Genomic DNA, 25,347 nt, shown 5'->3' with positions numbered 1-25,347 from the left:
GGTCGTGGGCTGTCGAGGAATTTTAGGCAATTTTGTGAGTAGTGCATCACGTCTATGGAAATATAAGCTGTCCTTCGTCTGGTGCACAGAAAGGATAATTATGAAAGGCCGTCACGAAGCCTTGTTATACCAGTCTGGAGGTAGCAGTAAATGCAGAAATATTTTTCGTCAATTTATGAGCCCTAAAAAGCAATTTGTTCACACTAACAGTTGGCCGGTCTTGCTTTCCTGGGGGTGAGCTTTAGTTTTTCTTTAGTTTTCTTTAGTTTTCTTTAGTTGACATTTCCCGATTCCGAACGAATCTTCCACTTTCTGCATCAGTCAAATGAGATTTATGTGGTTGAACGTATTTTATTCTGCCAAATCCCATCGTTTTGAAAAAGTCGAGGTCGATATAATTTATTGTCCGAAGCAATGAAAACTTTCTGGAGAGACTACTGACGGTCGCCCAGAAGGTTGGATAATTAAGCGAGCGCCATATCTGAAGGGTTTGAAAAAACTAAATTAAGTTGAATTAAACTGAATTGGTGAGGTCATATTAGGTAAGATTCTGCCATTATGTAGATTTATCGTAGCTGCATGCCTGAAGATCAATATGCCTTGATGGTTGCTACCAGGAGTCAGTTTAAAACAGATCTAAATACATCCAACAAAAATATAGAGGTTTTAGGCCGCTCTGCTATGGACTGTTTTTTTTCTGTGCAACGTCGTATAATTGGGAGGAGTGGAGTGGCACCACCAATCGAAGAATGTGGCATTTAATGAATTGTGATGAGCATATTCATCCACCTGTGCACTCTCCTTATGCTTTTCACGTTATTCTGCATCCAGAGTTGAACTTCAAAAAAAAGCTCATTTCACACATTTGTCAACCGTACCTAATTATCATCACCTCTTCGGGTGGTATCCGTTCCTTTGGGCCGATGAAATAAATGTGGCTTGCAACCTGTGGATAGCTAATAAAATACTCCCTCAGGATTTAAGAAGGTGAAATTTGGGAACGGACTGTTTTAAGAATAGTCCATTGAACTGAAAGCTCAGCCCCCAAAAGGCAGTTCTGAATACTCAGCTTGCTGTCAAATGGTTTGCATATTGTTACTTCGCTAGAGTGGATTCTGCACACAAGAAGACAATTTTTGTTGGTCTGATTAGCGTTCTCTTCATAACAGAAATACCGAACATCACACCGGGATGGTGAAATATCACGTGTGTCTGAGATGCAGCTGTTCACCCCGGGACAAAGTACACTTTCCGCATCATTACGACAGGCGTGATGTGATGGAAAGTTTCGAAACCCTCTGAAATCATACTGAAACGACGTCAACAACTTTTTGGTAACTATTCAGACTCTTTTGTAGCGGAACTTTTTAACTTTTTAATTCAGTTTCTGCCCCTGTTGAAGGAGTTTTTCAATTACAAACGCTCCATCGTGACAGGAGCCTTTACGCATTCTGTACAACTGGAATTTGACCTGATAAAGGCAGGGACAGTCAACTTCACATGCATTCTGGGGCCACATTCAATTAGTTCTCTTGCTGCTGGAACCGTGGAACCGTGAATTTCCTTTCATTTATGAATGAGTGATAATCACTTTCAGAGATGCTCCTCTCTTTTGCCAGTATAGCTCTTCTTATGCAAATTTACTTGAAGGTTTTTACTTTTAGATATGCTGCGCTCAGTCCAGAGCCTTTGTCATGCCATTCTATCTCTGTTTTTCTTCGCGATCTCACTTCATGTGCGATATAGTTTGTATTTCTCACACTTCCTGTTTCTTTGTCTCAACAGAGAACTGTGAATTGGAGTGTACTCAATGGGAAAGCTTGGATAAAGAATGAAAGAAATGTCAAATGATTTTGCTAGATACAGAGAGTTGAAACAAGCTAAAAAATGCGACGACATGATTTAGTGTGTCGAAGGCGCAGCGACGGGAATAACAGTCAGAACGAAGTTATCATTCCGAAAAACTCGTTATTTGTGGTGTTAATTTTCGTTATCACACTGATAATTGTGATAACTTAAATAACTTGCATCTTTTGCACATATTCGGTATAAATTGGGGCTCTTAGCTTAATTTTATCATAATGTGTCGTGTAATTTTGCTTGTTGTCGCCTTCTGAGCTAAATTTCAGAAATTCAAGACCTTATTTAGTTACTGCCAGCGAAAGATTATCTGACTGATTTGCATTCTTTATTTACTGGGAACTGCATTTTATTCTGTTCCACTCCAGACACGTACCTTCTGATTGTTTCCTCAACAGCATGAAGTCATTCAACTTGGGTTGGTCATTTTTACCGAACGCTTTCCGCATCTGTTTATGTGCCGTGAACTTTCTGTCGTCACTTCCAATATTCGAACGTTCTTATACGGCCTCGGCTGAACATACTACTCATGAGTTTCTTAAGAATGCTCGGCAATCCTTGAACAGATTCGTTCTTCTTGAGCTGTTCAGGATGTCACACCCCCGGGTTCTATTTGAGCATAAATTGTACAAACTTTGGGAAATTCACCTTTTTCAAATAAGTTTGTTACAACCGGGGATTCAACGGAATCCCAGCTGAAGCATTTTGCATGATAATTCCTAACTGATGGGCTGCAAGAAGAGTGAGGTCAGAATTAGTGGGAAACCATATGAATGACGCGTTCCATCTGCGCGGTGTACTGCGAATACCGTCCTAAGGGAGACGTGAAATGGCCTTTGTGCAGCACGTTTACTTGAACAATGTCATAAACTAGGACTTCGGGAGGTATTCAGTAAATTCATCTGTTAAGACCTCATTGGTTCGTAAATTAGTTTAGATCGCGAATCCAGATCAATTTGGTTTCACAATATTGGCGGAAACCTGGGACTGTGCCTACTTAATGAGCTCCAAGAGGCACAAAACCGGTCATGGGTTGTCGAAGAGTTTTTTTAAGAAACTTTAGGAGGAATGTAATACGTCTCTAAGAAAGAACAGTTTTCATTTGCGTGTCAGCTGTTTAATCATGAATGAATAGGGATTGCGCGGAACACAAACACTATTCGCTCTGATCAGTAGGCTTTGGATGCATTACGAACTCACTTGCCCCGAAACGCTAGGTCTTACATGTTATATCCCTGTAAAATGGATGACAATATGTATAGAGGAATCCTATAATGAAAGAAGTATAATAATGTCTCCAATCTGTTGAAATATCACGGGGAAGAAAGCACCTCATGTAAAAGTGTAAAAAATTCAGAAAAATAATGTGTAACTCTTTTCAGCTGAGATATGGTGACGTTTTATCCTACATTCACAGCATTCTGAGTAGGCTGTGAGGTTCATTTTTCTGTTTTGCTCAATTTCCCTTGCTGTAAAAAACAGTGTACGTTTTCTGTGTCATATCCATGTGATGCTGTGGTACTTCAGAAATGTCAACTATTTTGAACGAAATAGCATTGCAAACGATCACTTTGAATCTCGTTCGTTGTGGCGCCAGTATGACAATGTAGTTTGACTGTTTTCACTAGTTACTTGGCCGTTTTTTTCAAATAGAGAAAAATCTTCGATAAAGTTATTCTCAAGCACACCGTTGATACTTTTCTTTCACGGGTTGTCCTTTTTTGCATTTGAAATCAATTGTTAGTTTTGCAGATACAAAACAGTGATCAACGTACTCTTTTCTTGTTTATATGGTTTTATGGTTATGTGATAAGTTGGTGTACTTTATCTGTGACACCACTGTAACAGTAAGTGCACCTAGGATTATAGAATATTACGACAAATTTATGGGACCACCCAAGATTTCCGACCTGTTTCCGTTACCTAGTGACTAAGTGGTACTTAGAAATTCGGTACTACCAGAAAGTAGATTCGAAATTTTTCAGGATGTACGTTGAAGTAATTAATAGAAAGACAAGTAAAGAATGGAGGAGAGTCATCACGAAATAATCACGTACAGCTGCAATGATAGTCAAAACTTTGCCTTATATAACTTGACCTGTCAGCATATCTGTGGTAATTCTAAGGCCACGCAGAAGTCTTTCTTGACCCAATAGCGCTGGCTTTGATATGGTGGTCGATAATGCCTTTAGAAATTTCACTATCTCTGCTAATTGCACCTAGAATGATGAATGAATGTCCTCTTTATTCACGCAAGTGCTTGGTTATCGTTAAGCTGAACTTTTCTACAATTGACATCGACTAAGTGTTCTTACCACCAACAGATTTGAGCTAGCGTTGTTGTTTTCTGCGGATAACATGATGTGAGACCTACGTAATAATTCACTAACTCCTTGGCTCATTATTTTGCCCACTCCACTGTTTATACGACGTTCGGCAGTCTACGAAGTTAAGTCTTCCTGAAACTGTGTTGTTTTCAATGCGTTGTTGAAATCTCTTCCAGGTTCACTAGTTCTATGCACACTGAATCATTTCTAAGCGGCTTTCAAGTTTGCGATAGGTCAAAACATGACTGTCCATAGTTAGGCTTCTTCCTTGCAGCTGGGTTAGAGCAGTGCACTGCGTCTGCTGGTCATAAAGTCACCAAATGCTCCCATCTGTGATCTGAACAACTCTTACCTTAGTCTCATTCGTCTGTTGGAAGAACAGCTGGCAGTACTAAGCACGCCTTTGGTTCGTACTTATAGATATTGAGACAATGATCATCAGGACTAGCTGCCATCGGTTAAGCTATTGTTAGTCGATGAACGCGGCAGAGTGGTTTGTCCCGCCCGCACCGTAGCATTAAGATACTACCCTATCTGACTTCCCTTCTTGACGTCTACTCAATTGGTAATACAGCAAACACTATGGCACACTAAATGTACATGGTTTGTCCTCAAATCTGGGCTGGTGTTCATTTCTGAGCATTGTTCCGAACACTCAGCACTAGTTAAACAAGACAACGAGAGATTTTGAGGACGGAGAACGGGAACACTTAGATACATTCTCTAGTTTGAATGACACTCTAGGTATATTCACGAGTTCTTGGAACTCACCCTCCACTTTTGGGGGATTTTGCGTCAACTCCTCTGACACATACTAGTCTACATTGTGTTCCGATTTTCTTGGTCACCTGCTGATAAAAATCATTCTCTTTCATCCAAAATCGTTCAGTTGTAGCACCCCTTCGGTGCCTAGCTGCCATGCCACACGAAGTAGGCACGGGGGCTGGGATACTGCCGGGTCGCCGAAGCCTAGACAGAGGAAGTCGAGAGGCAGAGGTCGGGTTCGAGCCACGGACCTTCCGGTCAGTAAGTGCGCGCTCCAACCACTTGGTCCAACTCGTCACCCTTTCATTCAGTGCTAGTGGATGAAGCCTGAGAAAATGAGTGACCCTATGATTTTGTCGTGGTGTGCCAGCCTCCCCCCTAACGACACCCGTTTCTTACCATTGTTTCACGTTATCAGGAAGCAGTGGACCGTTTGGAGGACGAATGTGCGGGAACCTTGGGTGCACGCATATCAGACTGAATCGGTCATCCTAAATCTCAGGGCAGCAGAGATATGGAAGGTACACTTCAGTTCTCATTCATCTGGTCAGGCTACTGAACTCCAAGTTTATCAATCTTCTTGTTTGCCTTTGAGTTTATGGTTTCCAGAACCTGAGGTTAATTTAGCCCGTTGAAGGTGTGAGGCGTCGTTACGCGCCTGAAAACCAGTAAAATGTATTAACTTTAATTGTTTACTATAGATTGCAATATTCAAGAAGAGACAAAATACTCTTAGGTCACATTTTTGCATCGTTTTCCATGGGCAGTATTTACGCGCTTGCCGGGAACTGGCAAGCACCATCAGAAGTTCAAAGTCTTGATCAAAATTTGACGGGAACGAAAGAAATATCAAGAGATGGAATACATCTAAATCTGATTGGGAGGCATCATCGTGGCTCAACAGATAACCAGTCGAAGATTTTATACTTACGTGAAGACACTTCACATTCTGTGAGATTAATAGCAGTTAACCTGTCACAGCTGTGGCTGGTAGGTTGTCGTATAAGCTGCTTGGTACTTTAAGATGTTGTTGGACAGTTCCAATTTGTGACTTGACACACCAGGGCCCAATAAAATGAGGCGTTGACGATAAATGAAATTGAAGTTATCCCATGAAAAACTTACCGGATGCTGAGCATTGGGTTGTTGGATGCCTGCTGTGCACGTGAAATGCAGAACAGGGATCGTAATGTCACATGGAATCTCGATCAATCTGCAACAGTTAATCATCTTCACAACGGAGACTACTCACAAGGTTGCTGAATACCTGTTGACAACGCACTACCGGTTTTGCTCTAGTTGGCGCTCATGAGGATGGCGAATTTTCAAAGTTTCCGTCCATACCACGCTCTACTTGAATCCAAATTGGACAGAATTCGACCAGTACTCTCATTTGCACTTGAAGTTAGTTTTTACGGGAGACTCAGTTGCATCCGCCTTTATCTTCCGTTTACGATGGTCCACTTTATTTGAATGTGCTGCACCAGGCCGCCTAATGCTTCTGTTGGTAGGACATTCTAGATATCGTAATACACTGTCTAGACCTGGTAAACAACTCAAAAGGTTGCTGAAAACTCTCTGATGGCCTACTACCGGCTTTGACCCTTTTGGAACTCAACAGACAAGCACACTTTCCGAGTTTTCATTAGTCTAATATTCCACTTGATCACCTGAATGCGCGCATTGAAGAAATACGTTATTTTGCGAACTACATTAGTACTAACAAGAAGAATATCATAGACGAGAAATTCAGTTGAGTTTCATTGAACATCAACCTAGACGGCAAAATGAGTGTATCTAAGAAGAACACAGGATTGACGGGAACCTAGATTGGTCCCAAAAAGGCAAAACCCGTCGTGAGCGGCATCTTGATGAGTAGTATGTTAAGGCCAGACAATGTAGTGCGGTATCTTAATTGTGAGGCAGTCTTGGGCAGTACGTTCATTCGAAGATGACCAACACGCTCACAATCTTTGAGAAACTAGCCATGCCTGGTCATATCTGATTAGAGTGTGAGCAATTAGTTATCAGTCACCTCTGAAAAAACCATCGATATCCTAAAAACATTTTATAGTCCAGATTGGAACTCGTCATGACCTTTAACTTTTTATCCTATAGGGAGGTAAGTTACAAGGCTTTTATACACTTATTGGTCAGCATTTATGCAGACTGGGCTTTACTTTAAATGCAACCCGAGGAATTGGTCATCCTGAGCCGCCTTGTCTATTAGTTATCGTTTTGTTGTATGATCGGTGAGTGAGCCGAAATCCTCAAAAAGCTTTGAATATATAAAGCACACACCGTGTCACTATTTCACGTGCACTTGAGGCGTAACTTCTTGTTCACACCCCGCTTATTGGTTCGAACCAGTGGCTAAGGCCAGCAATAGTTGCATAGACCAAAATGGTTCACATTCTGTTTATTATTTTATTTAGCCAGTAGTTTGTGGACACTGTAAAAACTTTTTGTGAAGAATTATATCCAAAATTTGTCAGTAACCATTTTGTGTAATAAACATTCGAGTGCAGCCCTAATGGTAAAACCATAAATTGCGTGTTTTTTTCATTCAGGCGCTCCAGAACTTCTCAGAGCCATACATCTTGCGGAACAAGCTTATGTGGAACCCTTCCCTGGTCACTGCCGTACCAGATTGGATGAGTTTGGTCAAGCACGACCGCTGGATGAACCGACACACGCCTATTCCATTGCTCGGGGGATCAGTCTGTACATTGAGGGGAGCCGTCTGACCCCAAGTAAGCCTCTGTGTGTGTATCCGTCTGCAACCTAAAACAAAAAGTTAGGAGAGAGAACGCGCTTAGTCTTGAAGACCGCAGTTATTTACGGTTCCCTGTTTGACATGGTTTCATCACAAACACCGATCAGTTGATGTCCACTCTCGAAACTGACACCTCAAAACAACACTAAGACGTCACTGGATTTCGAGTCACTTAAGTACTAACCGGAAAGTTCTTGACCGACAGACGTTTACAGATTTGTGCGCTAGACTTGTCTTTTGCCTCCTTAGTATTTAGTTCCCATGATGCGAACTGTGTGCAGAATCGAGTACCGCCGAACTAAGACATCGCGTTCCCAGTTTGAAACACGCAGCGTTTGCTCAGTAGCAAGCTTTAACAAACCCATAGGAAAGACCATCAGTCTGTTACTTGGCTTTTGTGGCCTGACTTTATAAGTATGTCTCTAAAATACTGACCAGACGTCTTTTCATTCAGTGACCGGAATGGATTACAATCTCATTTCAGGTCCTCATCGCAATATGGTTGGTTATTCATACTCACGTACTTGGAATTTGGAACCAAAGAAATGTTTTTTTGAACCTTTGTGGAAGTAAACACAAAAACCGTAGAAATTGGATGAATGTTATGGTAACTAAAGTAAACGAGGAAGTGCATCGGTAAGGTTAGCTGATTGATTTCAAACGCACCTAAGTTGAGCGATTTCCTCCTAGCACAAATTTGCATAGAGAATGTCATAATGTGTTTACCCATAAGAATTCATGTCCAACCACCTATCGGAATTCCAACCAAAGTCGGATAATCTGTTAAACCAAACGCGTTGTGTGATGTGCTTCCATCGAGTGCTTCAGTTTGGTTCACCTGTTCTTCACAGATTTGTTGTACAGTTTAAAGAATTTATGTCTGTTACTACACCCACCGTCGGGTCGTCCTAAGCTTCTCCGGGGTCCCGTCTTTTTGTTCATTTTTGTAGCAAAATTGTGGCCGAAATAGTGATTGTTTCACCTCCATTTATAACAGTGACTTTTAAAAACAGTTATGATAAGAAAATAACGCCCAATTCTTTTTCCAGATCTCCCGCTGTCAGAATTATCGGTGCTATTCACTGCCAGAGTTGACCCGGGGTTTGCCGGCGAACTCTTTACTCTGTATGATCGCCATGGCCATATTCAGCTCAGTTTGACTTTTGGACGAAAGTTAACTATACAATACCTCGTGCGCCCCACTGCTCTGCCTCATCCACGAATCTCTCAGGTTGACAGAAACCAACAAACAGAAACTATAGGGTTCCAAACAAGACTTGACGACGGTCTGTAAGTGCAAAACTTTCAGTTAATTACTCCACATGAAGATTATCCTAACCATTTTTCATTCTCCACAGGAGACTAAATTCGGTGACACACACAAACTCCCGTTTGTTTCGAATATGTAAGGGACTCATTTCATTTGTTGCGTTATAAATTGATCCAAACTGCAAATGATGTGCACCGTAACGGTGAAGTTCACTTGAGGTTTTGGAGAATGTTCACTTTATTTCGCACTAATTCTGAATAGGCAAAGTTCTCTACGGAATTCGTCCAACATTATAAAAAACGGTAGTATACTAGAGAGTGAACCTCGAAACGTTGGGCGTTTCATTATGCTCGGGTACTAGGGGATCCGTCGGTTACTACCATGACTACTCCATGTGCTCACCGAGCATATGAACAATCGAAAGGGTTCAACAAGTACATTCATCTATACATCAGTTTGGTTTTTACTGGTGACTCAACCGAATCTCTCGTTTGTGCTATTCTTCAACTGAATACGCTGCCACCTGATCTACAAGCAACAAACTGCTATTGTGTTTCACTCGAGGCGCTCCACTCTGACTCAGGTTTTGTTTTCACATCTGATTGGCTGCACACAGTTCCATTTCAGTGATCCTCGATCCAGTTCGCCCCTTTCCCTTTTCGAGTTATGTTGCAAGGTGTCCCCGAATCCAAGTTTTTTTTGCAATACAAAACGAACATTTTTCAATCGTACAGAATCTACTCATAATTAGTTTGCTTTTGGCCTTGGTAGAGGACACCTTATTGAGGACAAACCAATGTTAACGCGTGTGAAAAATAAATCAACTGTGTAACACATTCAATTCAAGAATATCGTAAACGAGAGATTCAGTCGAATCTCTCGTGAAAACCCAGTTGATATGAAAATGAGTGTGGTTACCGAAACTAGGAGACTGTGTCTACCTGATGAGCCCCAAGAAGAGTGAAAACGGTCGTCAGGTGTCCAAGGGTTTACAATAACCTTGTAGGGAGTTCAACAATGTTCTAAAGAGTGATGAAAAATCCAATGATTAAATCTAGTTTTTATGTTCTTATTCCCTGGCGTTCAGTGTTTTCGTTCGAGAAGGGACGGTGACCCAATCACAAATTTATTGTAGACTACCATGTGTGCTATATTGTGCTGAGACCAACCCCCGTTCTGTTTGATCCAAAAACAACTATTTAATTTAACTTTCCAGTCAGTCGGTACTTAGGAGAAAGTCATGGTACCACAAATGGGGCAGACTGATTTGTGTCGAATAGAAAAAAGAAAATTGGCAGGGGTAGTAGACTGGATTTGTGCTGCTTCTTGACGTAGAGATTCTGTCAGGAAGGTCAGATTATTGGAATACACTCCTCAAAACTCCACAGCCTTGGATCAGGGTCAAACAGTGTCCTTCAAAATATAGCGCTGGGCCACTGTACTTCCGCACTTGCCTGTTTGCAATAAAGCTGTCGTGTACTTTGTCAGCGAGTGTTCTTCCAGCACTAAGGCACTGGGGCGTGGACAGCAGTCAGCCATAAGAGAATCCGATCGGTTGTAACAAGAACAACGAAGCATCGATGCTTAAACGTCCGATCGAGCACATCGGACTAATGATCCGGGGGTTATTTTTTGATCATGCATAAGGATTTTGGTGTTTCGCGACATCTTCGGGCTGGCCTGAGAGAAAACTTTGAATGCCACAGCAGGGTTTCCCTTATGATGTTCTTTTCTGGCAGACGGGAGAGGAATATTTTCCCCACCTCTTTTCACTAATCGTGGGGGGAATTTGCGTGAATGTTCTGTCAGATAAATCGCTGTATGATGTTCTTTTCTGGCAGACGGGAGAGAACTATTTTTCCCACCTCTTTTCACTAATCGTAGGGGGAATTTGCGCGAATGTTCTGTCAGATAAATCGCTGTCTTTTCGATTGAGCGACACCTCCCAAACCAGATAAATTTGTAGGTATGTAGCCGGGCGGTGTTTTTGAGCTTTCAATCGTTGCCTTCAGACGGGACATCTGGTAACGTCCAACTGCAGGTCAGACGGGCGTTTGGACATCCTGAATACATTTTATTTGCTGCATATATCAAAGGCCATAAACGTGTGAACAGGAGAGTCCCGAAAAAGATGGTATCTTAGCTGAGTTAAACAACTTGTTATTGTGTACTTTGTTCTGGGACAAAGTACACAGGTCGTCTTTGTCGTTTGTTGGTGAGCCAGTTGTTCACAGCTTAATCGTTCTACTATTAATTAAAAAAAGCAGCACTAATATCGTGTCCACTCCAGCTTGACGGGAAGCTTCCTCTGAGACAATGTGGGTCTGTGTTACCGTCCTCTAGGGAGAGAGTACTATCAAGATAAACCATCTTTCAGTACCAACCGGATGACTATATTTTGTGGCATATTTCACTCAAAATCGCCCTCAGCTATGTCAGTCACTCGAAAAGAAGAGAGGTCTTCTTTGAGGCTACGCCTTGAGAAGGACGCTAATAAGGCATCAAAAACCGATCGGATATGTTGTGTGCTTGGATGACTTCGTTTGTCTTTATGCAGAGGCAACGCACAAACGTCGGAGAGTTCCTGTAGCATCCCATTTCTGGTATTTTTATGCAGGTTTAGTCATTCACTTGTATCTTGATAGAGAATGCGAAGCTTTTTCATTCTGACCTGATGAGCTTGTCGTTTGAGTACTGTGGTTTGGTTACCAAGACCGATTATTTTGGTTTATACCCATTTGTTGGAACTAATTTCTTCGTCTTCTTGAGATCTAGCACATGGAAGTTCCTCAACCGTTAACGGTTGAGAACAACTTAGCATCTGTACATATTAAACCAAAAGTACTTGGTTAAAATTTGATTTGAGCCACTACTTTTCGAGTGTTTTGAAGGGGGCATTTGCCTGTTGCCAGACGGTCTCTCGAATGAGATACACAATCAACAACAATGTTTCTGTAAACACTATTCAGGTGGCATCGAGTTGCAATCAGTATGCAGAAAGCTGAAGTCCGATTGTTTGTGGATTGTCGCCAAAGGGAGTCAGTTGCATACAACAGGACAACCATAACGGTGGATTCCCGTGGTCGGATGCGAGTTTTGAAGGATGGAATTCAAGTATGTTTTTACACATCTACTAACCATTAAATATTTGCTCTGCAACTCAATTTACCGATGACAACGGTACAACAGTTGTTCAACAGTTAGTCTGGTTTGTGTTCGGTATGCTGTAGTTGCTAACTTTAGCCCTGACGGACAATAGCAGTGGCATGGGGGTGGTGCATTTTGTGGACAGTCTTAGTTACGTGGCACACGTTGCTACCAGTTAACAACATCACAACGCCAAAATCCAAAACGATGAGTGCATTTGTGGGACATTGGAAAACCATGTCCACATTAGAAATCTTTGAACGATCCATCTTATCTATCGGCTAGTTTGTTCCGTTTCAAGAGAGGCGAATACCAAAGTGTTCTTTAAGTTATACTTTAACCCACGATATGTGATGATGATGAGCGAACCGAAGGTTCATTGATCCCACCGTTTGCTCTGATCACAACACAATGCTACATGAGTGATAGCTAGCGAAAACATTGAAAGTGTTGTGAACAAACGCGAACTCGCTTTACCTTTGCCGTCTTTAATCATTCCTGTGAGAGAGTAATTCACCATTCGAGAAAAAGTACTCCACCATTCGGAGAACTTAGGCAACCTTAACTGATGGCTCCTGACAGATCAACCTCTTTGAGTGAGAACAAGGATAAATCGACTATTCTAGTCTACTTACTATTAAACGAACTAAAAAACTCACCCCCAATTGCTACCTACGGGTCACGACTGACAGTTGTTCACGTGATGCATTTAGTGTGATTCAACAGTCTCCTGGTAGGAACTAAGAGCTTGGCCGAGCCATAAAATCTAAGTCTGGGTGCCACCTACGACAATGCCTGGTAGTTTCGCAGGGCGTTCTGGTCGAAGTTTCACGATAAACCAATGGAATAAGTGAACTTTCTTCGCCGTCCACTCAGGGCGTGACTTTATGGGTTCGCCATGTGACAACTTCATTTGAAGAAAACACGTGAATACATTTAGAGGGAAGGTGGATAGGTAGTTACAGGTCAGTGCCAAGGTATACAGATGTCCCGAGTCAATAACTTTTGCGCACATAGAACCGACTATCTCGGTTTAATCAGCACTGTCTCGCTGGAGGCTAGCATTCAGGGTGTTCAGTTGCTCATGAGAAAAGTTGAGAATTGTCTGAGGTTAACGGAATAACCTGTGACCAGCAGACGCTTGCAGCTGACAATACTGGGTTTCAAGTGGGAGGATGACCACCAGCCCGGCACTGTCTCAGAACGGACTTGATATTTTAGAATTTGTCGGGCAGTTTTTTTTGAGAGAGTGGTCTGTTCTACTGATGTAAGTGTCACGGCAATTTCTAGTGAACTGCTAATAACATGGACTGCAGAGAGATCAGTCCTTGAAGTTCGCCAGTTTGGAGTTGCACAGCCAAGACTAACTGGCTTAGTATCGGTTGAACACCCAGCAAAGTGCACACTTGATACTCCTTGATTGAAGTTTGTAGGTGACTCAGTATGAAGTTAGGGTGTCCTGGATGTTGGCCAACAGACATCATCTCCGAAGCGTTGCAAGCCCTTCAAAGTTTCTTCCTATCAATGGAAGTGATAGTGAGATGAGTTGGATTTGTGGTTGGTCACTTGGCAGACTGGTTCACCGATAGATCATTGGTTCACTGTTATCAACAAAGTCCCTCTCAGCTTTCAACTCATTTCTAACCCGATTTCGCCACCTAGTATATCCTTACCATGCATAGACGGCCAATTAGTGTTTTGCGCCCAAACACTGAATAAACAAGACTCAGCTCACAGTCATTTTGACCACATTCAGGGACTCCACTTGAGTATACTCCAATCAAACGTACATGGCACATGTACTGCTGTTTGTCAGATGCAAAACGAGCATTTTCCTGTCAGTGGTAGATTGTCTTCGCTGTCATACGGATGAGTACCACTGCCTTAGCCTACTGAATGCTAAATAGGTTCTGATGTGGGTTGCGGAAACCCTCTTCTGTCTCACTGGCTACATCTTATCTATTTGAGATGAACTTAAGTGTACTGTACTTTATCGAATTTTACTGCATCGTATTTGACTGAGTTTGTTTTTCACTTGTTTTATGTAAATACTTGCAAACGACCTGTCCTAACCTGCTAAACTCTATGGGGTGTTAAGCCGGATGGATGATGCTTAACACTAGCTATTGATTCGCGTGACTTGGGTGCGTTCTCGGAGCAGTGTGGTCCACCAGACTATCTTTCGCACACACATCCGGTCTCATGTTTCTAGCTGTCCTCATTTGAGTGGACAATGAAAAAGTCCCAAAGAGGCCGATGGCTTTAGTTCCTGCTCATTATTTCGTCTTATTCCTTCGGATTTAAGCAGGTTAAAGGGAGTTCATTTAGATACAATAACGATTTGCACATGCTGCAATGCTCACTGTGCGTGAGGGTCCATCGGTGTGACAGACTAATCCGGAAACAAATGCCATTACAGCTTTTCGTCTTTTCCATGACCCCTGGGTCAGGTGACTATGGTAGTGTCAGATCACTACCAGATTGAAATATTAGCTTGATGTACGTCAGAAACACTTTTGACGAAACACTGAGGTTGTGCAAGGCTACGAGATTTACATATTTAGTATACACTATTGGTTTCTTGGCTTTATTAGTATTCTTTAAGCTACTTTCGCTGGTATACACAATCTGACATGGAAACAGAAAATAGGGCGATTTCCAGACCCATCACACTTTATGAATGTCCAGTGGCACTTCTGATGAAGCAAAATGAAGCCAACGTGACGGAAAATGTTTGGCTTATTCCTTTTCTTCCATACCTAAATCAAACTCCGAATGTACGAAGTCCTCAAAAAAGCGGATGAACTGTTTCGATTAGAAAATTGTATCACAATAGTGGAGGTGAAACGCTTCCCACCAGTGATGCTTTGAGGATCACACACACTGAATGAACTTAAGTGGTCCAAACAGTTGATGATGAAACATGTGACCGTGAACATTTTTTAAGGACATGTAATCGGCAGAAAAAGTGACTCGTAGTTGTTGAGAAGATCTTGCGCTTCAAATGAGGTCTAGCCATTTACGTGAGGTTGATCTATGCAGAAAACCCGAGAGGTAGTGTTTAGAACACTTAGAAGCAGACCTTCGAAGAGCATCTGATGATAGTCGAATCTGACGTCTTCTCGTCAGTAGCTGAGCCATCCAACTACCGACCGCGAGTGACTGATCAGCACCACCTAGGAGAGGGGAGCGAGCTACCTATTACTGACACCGGGTCACTTCACATGACACGTCATTCTGAACAACCGTCTTTTGAAAAGCCACTGCTAATCCACCATCTGTGCAGGCACGGTGTCATGTTCTAATAATCAAGTCTCTGGAATTTCGTGACATCTGGGCTGCCGAAGAAGCAATTGTTGCACAGCATCTACTATCTGTTAAAAATGCACACGACTATGGGCTGCAGGTTTCTACAGGAATCGGAACATAAGTCTGATCAGGTATTACATTTAATTGCTTCACTACAAACCGTTTGCGACCTTGTCACGTCAGACGAACTGCACTTCAATATTGTGGAACCTGAAACACACCAAAGCGTGTCTTTCAAACCCTCCTATCGTTTTTTTGGGCCCAGTTTTCCGTGAGCCTTTCCATCCTTTAACCCGAACGCATTTTTTATTTGAAGTCATATGTTGTAAAGACACCCAAAAGATACGGTCCGAAGTGATACTGCGTCTGATTTGCTCATCATCCTAGCTGAGTTCGGGTGTGAATTTACCTTGACCAGCTCCGTCAAGGAAGCCGATCGATGGAGTTTGAATGTCCCTGAATTTTAAGCCTACGCATTTCCTTTCGTGGGCATGAGAGGCGTGACGAGCTATGGCACAGTGATCCGTGCTGGGACCATTCAGTGAAACATATGAATGGCATATTTTGGTGTGTTTCGGGACTTGCTATTTAAAATTGTACGTTGTCGGGCTTTTCAAGGTCGTAGAAGACCTACAGCGAGGCACTGATGGAAAGCGACTAACCAAATACAGATTCCTACACCTGTAGGAACCTACAACTCATTTTCATACGCACCCGGGTGTCGGACAGCCTATGTGGTTTATTCCGAAGGCCGGTGTAGATTAACTTCATTTGCTGGATAAAATCTTGATTGAAAAGGCCATTTGTAACACAGTGAATTGGGGACGCCTATTGGCCATGAAAAATCATCACCGTTACACTTCACGCTTGTGTAGATCTGCGGTATTTTGTGTCGCATGTAGATCTCCGCAAAGCATTCAGGTTAGTGCATTTCCCACAGCGTTTGCTTATTGCCATTCGATAGTCGGTAATACCGCAGTGGTGGCTGTATTATCGGTAATACGTTATCCATTTAGAAGAGACGTCACGGAACAGACATAAAGCGGCGAACGCTTCAGACAGGCCAACAACATACTTTTCACTTTCCCAAACGGTGTTTGTATCAAGTCATTCCAACCTGGGGCCTGACAGTGAAGGTAGATGTGCTCTTTGCTTCTGTGAGCAGCAATCATTCCACAACCATGCAGTTCTACGAACACCGGCGGCAGTATGACACAGAAGAGGGCTTTCAAATTAGAATGAATTGAGGAAACAACTGGCAGTGGGCTGTCGCACTTCGAAACCGAGTTGTTTTTCTTCGAACACTTGTGTAACGCAATTTCGGACTGAAAACTGGGAAAGACCCTGAGTTCATTCCGGACTGATTGTGCAACCTTTCGAAGATAAGTGGATATTTCGGAGTGGAAGAAGAGTTTCCACCGCCAGGCTGTGATTCAAACTTTTTACCTGCCAGACGGATTGAAACTCATATATTCCGGTTTGTAGGACATTTAAATAGCCGGCACATACGGAAAATGCATACTGAAAAATATTTTTTATTTTCGCTTGGTGGCTATGGCCACACCGTTTTCCGGTAGTAAACCAGACAGTTTTGCATTGTTTTATTAGTTTTGGGTCTTAGCCTGTGGCGATGCCACATGTGTGCCGGCAGTGTACATGTGAGTCACGTCATTCCTTCATCTGTTCGCCTTATGACAGGGTGCTATCCAAGACCTGTTTGTCGCACCGACAGCAGATATCGCGAGCAAACAGTGTGACGTTTATACAACCGATTGCTTGGAGGATCAAATGATGGGTGATGAAGTGAGTCATAATATTCGGTTCTCCAAATTTTCGACATTCTAGGCTCGACTAAGCTATCACGCTACTAGATTTTCAGTCTCCAAATAAAAAACTTTTAAAACATTTTTTTCGAGTTCACTTAACCGTTTCACACACAAGCAAAGTCAATTAGGGTCTTGTTATCAAACTGTCCACTCCACTTTTCGTCCTCGTTTTTTCTTGAGAATTCCTCCCATGGTGAATTAGATTCCAGTGGATGTCTGAACTATGCATGACCAACGTTCAGTAAAATCTGGGTTGAGTAATATTTTGTTCCATCAGCTGCTAATAAGACCCTTGTGCAAGTGAACTGATGAATCTACCACCGGCAAGATGCTGTAGTGGCCGCTTCCTAACTCCCCCCATCACGCTCACTGTGGTAGCACTTATGGGGAAATTTGATATCAAACAGAATGGATACAAACAGACTTGTTAAAGGACGCTAGTTATTAACGCTTACGTTGGTGGTATCAATGATGTCTGGCGAGATGGTTCAAGTGGTTAGAGCGCGAATTTACTGACTGGTCCGTGGTTCGAATCCGACCTCTGCTTCTCGACTTCCCCTGTCTAGGCTAGGGTAACCTGGCAGTATCCCAGCCCTCTTACTTCCTTCGGGTGGCATGGCGGCTAGCCACCGAAAGGGTGCTACAGGTAAACGATTCGATCAATGATGTCTAAGCAACAAATGCTGAGAATCAATTACCAACTCTACCCATGGTCTCGGAAGATCTGTTCTACGAACCACATTCTCATAAGTACTGTGGCACTTGTCATCCCCATATTCACCCAAAATCGACCTTGACAATATAAATTGCGTGCTCATATGTATTTCGATACAGAGCTTACACTGTTTGCCTGAATATATGCTTGTTCATATACTACACTTCGTATCGTCTGGGCGTACAATTTTCGCAAAAGGCAGTTATATTATCCTTGATATGACATGAGTCATCAAATATTACGTCAGTCGCGTTAGTATCTCGGATTTTGGCTCAACCAAACCCCTAGGCAGCAACAGATTTAATTGAAGAATAGCCGATCTGACTAAATTGTTTGAGTCTCACCCCTGCTGTTTCCGTCGTAGTAAAATTTGCGGTGCATCCGTATTTGACGGACATCTTTACGGGCTACAGAACCTTCTTTTCGAAAATTGGTGAGTTCCTTTACCCTAGCCAACATCTCATTGGACTGAAACCAATGTCCACAGGTTTCTCGGGCTGTCCCGCACTAATAAACTGCCTGTTTTTTTGCCGGAATAGTTCGCCAACCATAGGTATGGCGTGCCCTTATCCGGGTTTCACTTCACACAAGTCCTTGTGCGCGTAGCAGGTGGCCAGGTTGGAAATTGTGTAGCTTCTTCTCACCAGTACGATACTAGCCCTGTGATTCGGGGACTGATTCCTTATTGGCTGAAGTGGCTGCTTTTCTCCACAGACCTCAGAGTCAGAGTAGCGTCGAGACGGTCGAGCACCGAGTGGCAAGCAGAAGTGCCTCTGCTCACCAGGGCCAAGTTATAACAAACCTAAGAGGAAAACCTTGCATGTTTACTTCGCGCCAACACAAATAACGTATTTAGGCTCGGCTGGCGATTCGCCATGAGAGCCAGCCCTGGTGCAGCTACATAGACATCAAAGTGCATCAGCTTGATGCACAACTAGCGCTCACCTAGTGGTCATCGGTAAAACTTGCTGGTATATCACAACGTTTCACCGCAGCTTAAATATACTAGTGAATCAGACTGGATGGCGCTAAATAAGGAAAACAAAATTCGTGATTTAGCACTGCAATATATTCCGAGAAAGTCCTTCAACTTCGTGGCAAATTGTTCCGTGTTCCTTGTTGAGTTCATCAGGGTATTCTTAATTTTTATGGGGATTTTAACAAAATGATTGTAAAGAATTGAAAAAAAAGTTACTTGTGATCAAGCTGCCTTTTGTTGTAATATAAGGTAATAAAGCGTGAACTTATTTATTTTTATTATTTATTTATTTATTTATTCTATCTCATTCATGGTTTCATTCAACAACTCACCACTTTTTCGTAAATACTTCACTTCATCTAGTTTAGAAATTTTTGATGACACTTTCGCCTCTTTATTTTGAATAAAGTTAACAAACGTGAAATTTTGGCAAGTGAGAAGCAGAGATGCTATTCAAGTACCAGTGCAACCTGTGTGCTTTCAAGACAGGTCTGAATACAGCACGCTTGAGTAGAGCCGGAATCTCGTTTAACAGTACTGTTGGTAAAGGTGGTTTTGTTAAGAGTGGCTGTTATATTTGCATTTGCATCACTCTCATTTGCACATTTTCCCTCTTATTTGGACAAGGTTATTCTGGGCCTGGGAACAATATACTAGCCTCACTTTCAGTAGAGGCGTACTAATGTTGTGCACCGGTAGTAACGGGCTTCTGTCAAGAAGAGACTGGACCTAACCGTGGTATAATGGTTTGTGCACTTCAGCGATCCATTGAGCTATACTGGGGAGTGTCCCCGTGACATTCACAGAGTCTCTCATACCAGGTTGGTCAATGGTTAGAGGTCTGAAGAACACAGTCTCCTGGTCCTCCAGGTTGGGGGTTGGAACATGTGCCGACTTGTTCCGTAGAAATGGTAATGCATTTCCTGCCAAAGACCGCTACCCTATGGTTAGGTTTTTGAGCCAAAGGCTTTGGTTGAGGACCCTAATCGTCCTCCTGTCTAGGTGTGGGCGCCCTGGCAGGCTACTGTTGACGCCTCCTTTTTGTTTCACATACTTTTTCTCCCCCCTCCGCTCACCCCATTAATAGCTCTCTCCTGTAGGCCCGGGCACATAGGACTGATGACTCCGTTCGTCATGCATTGGTTTTGCGTGCAGCATCTGCTCGTCACATGGCGCCGACATTCTCAGGTATCCACGACAGTGAAGCATCGGTGTTGAAAACTGATGTCATGCTGTCGATGATGATGATGATGATAATGATGATGATGATGATGTTAACAGGCTTTCTTCACATGCCAGACATCCGGAGTTCAAATCTTACATACGATCAAGAAATTGTACCTCTAATGAGCTAAAAAAAACAGTAGAACTAGTGTCCTTGAATAACAATCACACAACATGAAAGTGTTTTATTGTTTAGCCACCATACCACCGCAAAGAAAGCATAAGAGGTGACATACTGCCACTTTACCCAGGCAGTCGGGAAGTGAAGGTTTGATTCAAACCGAGGTCTAATTACCAAGCTATCTTGAGCTCGTGTCTTCTCTTTGCAGTGTGGCAACCAGTAGAAGCGTTCCGGGACAAGAGAAGAACTGATCACTCAGGGGTGATGTGAACGCAAAATGTCTCTAAGAGTCCCATATATTCTGGCGTTTGGCTTCATGATATCATTCAAATAAACCGGAGTCTGGTAGATTTTCAAATGTGGAACACAATCACACTTGTAATTCACTTAATTAAAACTTGTTTCCCGATAAATATATCTGTATGAAGGCAATTCAGCAATCACCGGCCGCTCCAAGAACAAAATATGCGTTTCTCAGAGGATTCACATGAAGTCAAACTTTCCTGATTTTATTCAACTATTTGATGATCAGGCAGTTGAACACCAGATCCGGTGCAATAAAGTAAACGTTTTGTATCCCAGAGTAGAAAACGAACTCGATGTGGCGAATTCTGGCTGCTTTGCGCCTCACTTCTCTTTCTGATTTTACCAAACTTAAATACAACTGAAGCACCGAGTCACTCAGAGCACAGAATTTAACTTTAGGTTCTTCTAAACATCATTCATTGATTTTTAAGCTATTCCGTCACTTCTGCTGAAAATTTTCTCAGATAAAGTCGTGTTTGCTGCATCTTTGATTTACTTAGTTCCGGTCATTCACGATTTTTGTATGATATTTGCACGTGGGTACCGAATGGGAGTGCATCCTGGAAAACCCATATTTTTCCACTTTTTTCCTTCCAGGCGGCATCCCAAATCGAGGAGACACTTCGCGTAAGTTACGTAATATCCGTGAGATATTGTTACTAGAAGAAGCCTAATGGATGCCCATTAGTCGAGCAGTTGCGAGCACTGTCCAGTCTTATGCGGGCTGCACTCGGATTAGAAGTTGTGTCACCTGACATCTAGACCACCAGTTTCTTTTCTCGACAGAACTGTTGATCACAATGACATAGAGAAGTCTTTGGATATCGAAGGTTTTTGTAGTCTTCTGAAGTAGGAGATAGAGGAGGGTTTGATAGAAAAAGTGATAGTTTCCGAAGGTCTGTTTCCAATGTCTATTCGAGCCAAAATTTTTGAACCCAGTAGCATTTCCTAAAAACACTTATGTGTCAGACTTAGGCTAAAGGTAAAGGACTTAGAACCAGTCTACTTAAATTTAGGTGCAAATTTCTAATGTTGTTGATTTCCAGCATGTTCCAACTTCGAAAGCTTTTGTGAGAGCGCGGGTAACTTGTGAAGAGTGATTACCGAACAGAAGAACTGTACTGTAATTCCGTTTCCACCTTATCGCAACATCAACGCACGGCCTTGACAACAGCCGGAATGGACTCTGATCCCCTGAACTGTAATGCAGTTGTACCCATGGCAAATTTTCAAACGACGAAATTTGGGATAACCTTTCGGTTCGACCCTTGAAGGACTTCTTGAAAGACCAACGTAGCTATTCAAAATCAATGATTTGACAAAAATTCCCACCAGCTACAACTTTAGTTAGCATCAGGCAAGCCGTGATCAGGCTAACCTATCTCAACTTGTGGGTAATTGACAGCATTTCAGGCAAAACCATTGGGATAAAAATGCCAGCCTGAAGAGTAAAATGCTGGTTTTGATTCTGTTACAACGATGTCCAACTATAGAACATTTTTCAAAGTAATTCATTTCGAAACAAGGGACAAACAGCACCGTTTGCAGAAATGTTAACAGATGAGTTAAGAGATGTTAAGACGTGAGTTTGTTCCGTCTAGCTTGTTATAGAACTTACTCAGTTTAGTTGAACTACTTTCAATCTGTTCATACGTCAAACTTGAATAGATAATGTTGACAGATGCCAGAACACTTTTCTGGAACTTCTCTGAAAGAAGTTGATTGTAATGAAACCACAAATTGTTATGGACTCGCGGTTGGTTGTGTTACTTCAACGGATTCGACCATAAGCGAAATGCACTTCAACGAATTCGACCATAAGCGAAATGTTAGACAAAAACATTACTATATCGGACTACATCGGACGTTGTGGAGCACCAAGTAGAGTTGAAATATTGGGTGCTTATCCTCAGCGCGATGCGCATCTCGTTTGACTACTTGAAAGTTTAGCGATACCGTGACAGTGTACTCCATTGTCTACGAGGCTGTTTGTAAGCTCTCAACCAATGATGATACAGAAACCAGCCGATCAGTCCAACGAATACGGAAGTATATGACCTTAGGGAAACTAACGACTTGGTCTAGTTCTAGTTATTGAAGATTTACGACTGCAAAAGAACACCAAGTGAGGCGGACTGGCTTGAGAATGGCTGCACACACAAAGTGGTTTTGTACAGCTTGAAGGGAACAACACTCATTGGCGTAAACTAGCGGACTGATTTCTAGGATTATGCAGTCGTTTGGTAAAATTTTGAACCCAGTTTTGAAGAATGCACTAAAAGGGTGTATTTAGGTTCTTTGGAGCCTCTAGATTATGGGTACTACTATCAGCCACTAAGGTAGACCTGTTCCTGACGCTTGCGGCCTTCTCTTTATCAGTTTGCCAGTATTCCGGTGGCTGCTGCAAGTTGGTGCTTCTCAACAGCGGGTCATAGTTTGTTGACAAATGAATAAAGATGTTTTTGTTGTGTATCTTGTGCCGTTTTCTTCTATCGTGGCCTCTTAAGTAGCTAATGGTCCACTGTTTTTGGTTGTTTGGCATAAGAGTTTAGTCAATATAATCTATTTCGCAGCTTCTATGACTCTTAATCCAACTTACATATCCGGAGTCATTAAAAGTGGCCAGAAGTCCAGTGCCTTACACACAGTATAACGACGACCAATGTAAGGGCACCTCCTGTTCACTAGTAAGCCTCTCATTATAAATATCGGAGCACTTTAGGGGAAACTCTGTGATGGCCATTGCTAATCAGCGTGTAGAAAAAGCTGGACTGCTTCTAGGCCACATGGGTGTTCCGCACTGAATTGTCCTGTCAACAAAATTAATTAAATTGGGATAATTTCACTCTCCTGCACACATAATTCTAACATGCCACAGCCGATTTCCCCGTTTTAATTATTCCAACGAGTATTTAAAATATCCAACGGTCGAACAGAAGAATAAAATCTGAGACTTTCAAAGGACATACATTTCCTAAGAAGCGTGAACTTACCAGACCTAACTTACGTTTCACTTCAGGGACCAATGGGAGCGACTGGAGCCATGGGACCCCCTGGTGATAAAGGTGAAATGGTAAGTAACTTTCGTTTGTAAACGCGCTCTGCCCTCATCATTTATGCCTAACTGTGCAAAGCATTTGCACTGCAATCCAGCTGTAGGAATTTCACAAGGACACGAAAATTGGTTTACTGAGACGGGAGTTCGTTGTAGTAGGGGTTGATTCCTAGTTGAAACCTGTTTTGACAAGAAAACTAAAGGAATGCACTCTGAGAGATGACGTGGGGAAAAACAGAGTTTACTCTGCATGACTGGCAGTTCAGCTGGAGTGTAACCAAGGTTTAAAGCAGTTAGGCCGAAATCCGTATCTTTAACAGACCGCTTGTGAGAAAATCAAAAAGTGTGAAAGTGGTGGATGGAAAAATGTCGATCCATTGGTAGGTTCCCTGATTTGTCCTTGACTGAGCAGCGCCCACAAAGCTACCATACCGAGATATTGTTGACGAAACCAAAGAAATGGAGAATCATTTGCCTCCAACTCCCAAGATGCTGAGACCACAAATGTTCATTTATTCAAGCTACGAATAAGAAAAAAAATCAAAGTTTTAATGTGTTGACATTGATTTGTTGTGCCTTTATGTCGAATGGTGTTATGCTAGTGAAGCTGGGAACAAAAGTTATGGGCACAGCATATCTCATTTTTAGGCAATGGTCGACACCAAGATTCAAAATCGACTCACCATAATGTTATAACTTCGCTCTTTTCGATTTCAATTTTGGCCTTGTACTACCCAAGACCACGTTTATGTCGAGCTAGTACATATACCGTATAAACCTATGTTGAACAATGTGTAGATAGTTAATCAGACGTATCCGGCATCTAAAAAGCTTGTGTTTGCCTTCTCCCTACCAAAGGGCCATAATGGCTCAGTGGGTCTTGCTGGAGAACCCGGTCAACCTGGTCCAGCCGGATCGCTCTTTGTTATCCCACTGAACTTGGGAGTCGGAGATGCCAATTACGCGCGTGCGGCAGTGTTTCGGGATTTGCTTCAGAAACATCTGGTAAGCTTTTGACAAGCAAGATATCTGAGCACAAACTTGGCTGCCAAAGTTTACTCTAGCAGTGTTATTATACCAGAGGTGTGCTTATGGATCAGGTCAAGGCAGTTTGCACACTGTCTCTACCAATCAGTCGATCTGTGACTTATTTTCTATTCCTTTTGCTTTAAACGAAGCTTTCACTCAAAGGTGTACGAGGTGCTCGAGGGATGACTGGAAGCCCTGGACCTGATGGAATGCAAGGAGAACGAGGGATCAAGGGCGAACCTGGAGCTCCCGGTGAGACTGGATTTCAGGGACCTCGTGGTCCTCTCGGTATGCCTGGTCGACCAGGTCCTGCAGTAAGTTAGTTTAGAGATGTCTATTTCGATATGCCACAACCACGCCTGCAAGGCAAACCTAACTAGAGCGTAGAGATATCATTACCCCGTAGCAATTACTGGCATTAAACAACCTTCCGGGCAGGTACTTTTCGGGTGGGAGGTGAATGAAGCTATTTGTACAATAAATGGGATATGGCTGGGTGAATTATTATTATTTACTAATATTACATTATTATTATATTTCTTATATTATTATTTATTATTATTATCACCATTATTATTTGCTGTATTATATACATTTTAATGCTCCTACTAGTATACTGATATTATATTGCTGTTATA

The 25,347-nt window shown here is 42.4% G+C and overlaps 1 protein-coding gene across 1 annotated transcript in view; it reads left to right on the top strand.

Moving 5' to 3' along the window:
* Positions 1–25,347, top strand: part of T265_10067 (hypothetical protein) — a gene marked incomplete at both ends in the record, with an annotated part of 62,691 nt that overhangs the window by 8,520 nt on the left and 28,824 nt on the right. The window contains 8 exons of the mRNA XM_009176329.1: positions 7,523–7,705; positions 8,778–9,018; positions 11,968–12,112; positions 17,153–17,257; positions 21,223–21,252; positions 23,645–23,698; positions 24,539–24,685; positions 24,859–25,023. Coding sequence (XP_009174593.1) covers positions 7,523–7,705; positions 8,778–9,018; positions 11,968–12,112; positions 17,153–17,257; positions 21,223–21,252; positions 23,645–23,698; positions 24,539–24,685; positions 24,859–25,023 — 1,070 coding nt within the window. The remainder of the gene's footprint in view (positions 1–7,522; positions 7,706–8,777; positions 9,019–11,967; positions 12,113–17,152; positions 17,258–21,222; positions 21,253–23,644; positions 23,699–24,538; positions 24,686–24,858; positions 25,024–25,347) is intronic.

This window comes from Opisthorchis viverrini, assembly GCF_000715545.1.
Source record: "Opisthorchis viverrini unplaced genomic scaffold opera_v5_325, whole genome shotgun sequence".
NCBI lineage: Eukaryota > Metazoa > Platyhelminthes > Trematoda > Opisthorchiida > Opisthorchiidae > Opisthorchis > Opisthorchis viverrini.
This window is presented reverse-complemented; position numbering and strand designations above follow the sequence as displayed.